Source organism: Dendropsophus ebraccatus, chromosome 4, assembly GCF_027789765.1.
Source record: "Dendropsophus ebraccatus isolate aDenEbr1 chromosome 4, aDenEbr1.pat, whole genome shotgun sequence".
Taxonomy (NCBI): Eukaryota; Metazoa; Chordata; class Amphibia; order Anura; family Hylidae; genus Dendropsophus; species Dendropsophus ebraccatus.
In genome coordinates, this window is record NC_091457.1 from 69802886 (window position 1) to 69808885 (window position 6000).

General features: G+C 43.0%; 1 protein-coding gene across 2 annotated transcripts in view; it reads right to left on the bottom strand.

Moving 5' to 3' along the window:
* VAT1L (vesicle amine transport 1 like) overlaps positions 1-6000 on the bottom strand; it is a 56538-nt gene that overhangs the window by 13283 nt on the left and 37255 nt on the right. For both annotated transcript variants that reach the window (XM_069968495.1, XM_069968496.1), the window contains exons 4-5: positions 1557-1699; positions 37-140 (exon numbers count right to left, since the gene is read on the bottom strand). In XM_069968495.1, the coding sequence (XP_069824596.1) occupies positions 37-140; positions 1557-1699 (247 nt within the window). The remainder of the gene's footprint in view (positions 1-36; positions 141-1556; positions 1700-6000) is intronic.

Genomic DNA, 6000 nt, shown 5'->3' on the forward strand with positions numbered 1-6000 from the left:
AGCAAGGGAATAATACAGCAGAAACACCCAGCCTACCATATAAAATATATGTTCCCAGTGGTTTCAAGAGACCGATTCCTTTTCCAGTGTTTTCTCCGCATAAGCAATCCAAGACAATGTCTACGCCTTCTGGTGAGATTCTGAAAAGCAGAAAATACAGAACTGTTACACCTGTTCTATATTGTACCTTTGGAAAAGAAATATTACATAGATTGTAGATTTAGCTGCTGTTACACATGTAATACAGATGTGTGTTTGCATGCATATTATGGATGCAAGTCCTGACCTGAATAACTAGGTAGGTATTCTGAGCTTTTTATTCTGCTGCGAGTATGTAACCCGGCCCCTTTAACCCCCCGCAGCCCACGCCTGGAGCATACATTACCTGCTCGGCACCACGGCTTCGTGTGAGGCTCCCGTCTCCCATCAGTCCCCATCAGCCAATCAGTGCTGCCCGTGCACTGATTGGCTGATGGGGACCGACAGGAGACAGGAGCCTTACACGCAGCTGCTGTGCCGAGCAGGTAATGTATGCTCTGGGCCACAGGGGGTTAAAGGGGCTGGGTTACATACTCGCAGGGAAATGAACATTCCACTGTGGGTATGTACCCCCATTGAGCTTCACACTACATGGATTTGCAGCAGATTACGCGTGAAGTCCGCTGCAAATCCGGTAAGTGTGAAGGCACCCTTAAACAATAAGTCATTTTCTGATGACACATTCCCTTTAAAACCATCTTTTCTCTTATTGTAGCCACTGAAGAGTCTGATGCAGGTATCAGTCTCTTTGTAGTGATTACTTTCATAGACATTTTCTAGGTGAAATTCTCTTTAAGGCAAGAGTGTACAGACCTTTTCTGAGGTCACACTAGAGATTACATTGTGATTGTTGCATACATATAAGACCCCCAAACTGGGCTTGTGAAAAACGATCTATGGTAGTCTTTTGGAAGACATTAATATATATGCACAATGATATTTGGATAATGGGCCAATGTTATAGGAATTTGGCAATTTTTGGAACGCAAGAGAGAATGGCTGTACATATAATTTAGGACCCCAAGGCTAAGGATACCAGTGCTGACCACTGAGGGCACGTGCCCTCCTTCAGATGCTAATGCTATGGACTCCGTCAGTGGCACTGGGGCAGAGTATGCACCATATTCAGTAGGATTATGTACAATTTACTAAATACACAATGACTAACATGCACAGTATGCATGTGTATACCTTTGTATACACTATAATGCTGCTGTTTTCCTAGCTTTGGCATAACTTCCAAATTTCAAAATGGCTACATAAACATTTTTCTTGTGAAAATAACCCCTTTACTATAGGGGATTATATAAAGGATTCCCCCACAGAAACTTAAGAACATGACGCAGAACAGAAGACTGCAAACATTGTGGCTCTAACTGTTATGGAACCAGAAAAATGTGGGTAATAAACTTTAGACACTGCCTTACGAAGTGTGGTGAGAGCTATGAGAAGATATATCACTAATGGACGGAATGCAATGTGACCGGCTTAGGATCTGTATGGAAACAACAACTTACTTTTTGACTTCTTGTACATAATCTGCATTCCTGTCGAAGAGGTGATTAAGAGAGTTTTTTATAGCCTCGTGTTTAAAGGCAGAAGCAGTTCCAAATACTGTGACGTTGGGAACAGTTGAGCACAGCTGAGCCACTGCCTGTCCCTGAAAACAGAATACACGGGATTAAGGGAATATTCTGTATACACATGCAACTGCCCAACTAAACCAGAAGTAAGGGTCCTTTTAGATGGCCCGATATGGGGTCGTCTATGGAAGCAAATGAGCAACGATCAGTGCTTGGAGTGCCTTTACAAAGCATAACTAAAAGAAGTGTCCAGGCTCCAGAAATGATCCCTGTATCTTTCATGGGGCCATTTAAATTCATTGATAATGGCCGCACATCACCAGTTTTTACAAGGAGATGTGCGGCATGTAAAAATTTTCTTGCTCCTCTGCTGACACTTTAAGGCTATGTTCCCAGTAAGATAAGATAAGATAATGCTTTAATAGTCCCACCATGGGGAAATTCAGTGTTTTACAGCAGCATAGATATTACACATGCAAAAAGCTAAAAGGTAAAGGCATTCCGATTAAAGTAGACAAAGAGAAGGAAAGGTAAAAAAGATGCAGTAAAAACATTAGACTATTTTAGTTCTTTTTATGGAGTGGTCTCTACTTATGTCAGTGTTGGTTGTACAGTGTAACCGCTGCAGGAAGGAAGGAAGGACTTCCGATATTGCTCTTTGGGTGAATTAAACAGTCTCTGATAGTACTGCCTTGTGCATAGAATGAGAGTCATTCTCCAGAATGGAGCTGACCACTGACAAAATCCTTCACTCCCCCACCACCTGCAGCGGTTCCAGGGGGCTTCCAAGGACAGAGTTGGCCCTTCTGATCAGCTTGTCCAGTTTTTTCCTATCGCTGGTTGATATGCCGCTCCCCCCGCAGGCCACTCCGAAGAAGATGGCTGATGCCACTACAGAGTTAAAGAAGGTCCTAAGAAGTGCCCTCTGGACTCCAATGGCCCTCAGCCTCCTGAGTAGGTAGAGCCTGCTGTGGCCCTTTCTGTACAGTGTGTCCATGTGATCAACCCAGTGCAGCCTATTATTGAGGACCACACCCAGATATTTATACGTGTTCACTGTCTCAATGTCTGTCGCCTGGATGTCCACTGGACCTTGAGAAAATTTGCGCTTGCGGAAATCCACCACCATCTCCTTGGTCTTTCCAGCATTAATCCTCAGGTGGTTCCACTAGCACCAATCAACAAAATGTACTAACAACAGCGCTCTTTAGTGATTGACCGTTGTTTAAGACTACCACCGCTGTTTTTATTGTAAAACTACAGCCGGAATTATTGATTGTAGTTTTAAGAACAGCCGTTGTTTGCGCTCATCTGTATGTTGCCTTACACTGGCTGATTATTGACAGGATGAGTGTTACTAGAAACTCTGCGTATAATCGTTGCGTATAATCGGCCTATGTAAAAGGGCGCTAAGACTTATATGTAAGCTCTTATCCCCTACAAGACTCCTCTTTCACATTCCCATAAAATGCCTAAGCATGCTAAGCAGGGTCTCGGTGTGTTCGATGACTGTCTTTTTTAAACAATTAAGATGAGGAGAACAGACAAGTATAGATATGTACAAAAATAAATTTAATGTAGAATAAAAAACAGAACACAACAGTTATGGAAGTCAAAACCCAGAGTAAATTTGGAGAATACATATCTACAGAATACAATGGAACAACTTGTGCCTATTCTATGTTTTGGACCTGTTCCAAATTTTGGATTATGACTACTGATGTAAACTACTGATCTGAATACTGCGCGTGAGAGTAGCATAAGGACTGTTTCACATGGGGGTTCTGGTAACTGTGTAATACAGATCCGCAATACAAATGAAATAATACAATATGAATCAAATACAGATCACATCTGGATGCATCAGAGTTTTAAAGAGAAGTCCAGCAAAAACAAAAACTACAGTGTTGGCAGAGGCGGGGGAACATAACAAAGAAAGTATACTTACCAGTTCCCATGCCCCCGCAGTGCTGCATCCCTAGCTGTCTGACTGCCACTAGAACTCATTTTTTCTTGGATTCCTGCTATGTCAAGACTCGGGAGAAAGTACCCAACCCAGGTGATGGATTGCTCGCTCAGCCAGTCAGTGCCCCACCTCAGTCATTGACTGTCTGAGCAGAAAATAAATCATCTGGGTTGCGACACTGAAAAAGGGAGAGCTGGAAGATGTCAACCGGGGTCTGGGAACAGTAATGCTGCACTGCGGGGGCACGGAGATGGGTAAGTATAGACTTATTATTTATTATTTTCCAACACCCCCCTGCCTGCATTGCAGTTTTAGACTTCTCTGGACTTCTCTTTTAATCTCTCCTTATAGACTTCATTGAGTATTCCTAATGGGTAAAAGGGATGAAAGTAGAGCGTATTATGTGCGTATTTTATACACCAATGTGAATAGCTCATAAAGTTAGCTTTAGACTCTGGTCTGCAATAAAATGAATGAAATTCAGATGCTAAATATGCTTGTGTTAAAGAGGCCTAAGCTCTTAGGCCTTAAGCATAAAGAGTTTGTGGCACATAGAATCCCTATAGCTTTCTAACATGGATCTATACACATTCTGTATGCTACCATATGATGCATCCATGCGGCACAATATTTAATGCTTTCAGGGGAGAATCTGCATGTATTACTGCATGTAATGGAACATGCCATGTACAGATTTTTTTGGGTGCCATATTACAAATCTGTATAACATGGCTCTAAATTATGGCCATGTGCAGGAAGCCACAGCAAATATAAGGTGAACAGATAATAGTACCAGAACCAGAACCAGTATAAATGAATGTGTTCAAGTAACGTAAAAGGATTTCCTATATGTGATCAAATAGGATTGTCACCTAAAGAGCCTAATAGGCCAGGCATGCTGAAACACTATACTCTTTATTATTACCCTGGTAAATCGTATTATGTGTGTCATGGAATGAGAAGAATGAGAACGTTCTGCAGAATTAAGATCAGACATTTCTCAGAGACTCTGTTTGTGGTAATTGCTTTGCACCTCGGCTGGATTTTTTACAGTGATACTTAATAGTTTTGATTCCTTCTGAATGAAGAACAAGGCACAAGCTGTAGTCAATGAAAGTCATTCTAATGATTGCTTTGTTAATGCACATTTTATTCTAGCATGGAAATGAAGATTAAAACAGCAATCGTTTTCAGTATTAAAGAGATACTCCCACAAGGGGGCATTCCAGGGAGGGGGTAACAGATTCCCAGTGTACAGCTATTAAACTGGATCCAGGCACTACTTATTTTGGTGCCGTCACATGTACCGGATCCGCAGCGGATTTCACGCTGCGATTTGCAACGGAATTTTCATTACGCTGCAGATATGGAACCCGGCCCTTTAACTCCGGCCTAAAGCATACATTACCTGCTCGGCCGGGGGCTTCACACGGCAGCACTGGGGCCGGGTCCCATATTTTCAGCGGAATGAAAATTCTTCACTATACCCGGATCCGCAGCGGATTTCGCTGCAAATCGCAGTGTGAAATCCCCTGCGGATCCTGTTACGTGTGAAGCTACCCTTTGATGAGAAGGGCTGTGTGCAATTGCAGCCACCACTTAATTGAGCCCTATAAGGGTCCATTTACACAGAAAGATTATCTGACAGATTATCTGCCAAAGATTTGAAGCCAAAGCCAGAAACAGACTATAAACAGAGATCAGGTCATAAAGGAAAGCCTGAGATTTAAATCCATTCCTGGCTTTGGCTTCAAATCCTTGGCAGATAATCTGTCAGATAATCTTTCTGTGTAAAAGGGCCATGGGCGTTTCTAGGGCCGGGCTGCCCCCGCACAGTCACCGGAGAGATCCTCCAGCAGGCTTAATGACGTCATCACTGCACCTGCTGGAGGATCCCTCAGAGATCTGAATGGATGATCCGCATGGCGCCCAGGAGGCAGGGTGGTGCAGATATGTGAGTGCGACAGCTCCGGAGTTCGCATACCATTACACCCATTTAACCAGGCCAGTTTTACATGAGCAAATTAAAATACATATCCATAAAGCAGATGAGGAAATACCATTAGTACGTCACCAATATTACATCTGGACATAGGCTGGGCTGCCTTCTAGACAGAAAACTGAATGACACTTTGGTGTGAATTTAGTATTCCGCATGTACCCAGTTTGAGACTTCCTTGGCACACAGCAAGTACATGCCATTTACTATTGCTGTACACTATTTTTCTATATAGACAGGGTAATAAATAAGGTGGGAAACAAGAGTCCGTGGAGCCTCGGTTGCGAGTCTCAAAACACAGGATAGTCAGATATCCCTAGCCTGTTCCCACAGGGTGCCTCCATGATGGGGAGAGCACCACACCACCCTGATAGATAGCCCCTTAAGTCCCACTCATTTGTGAGTATTGGAAC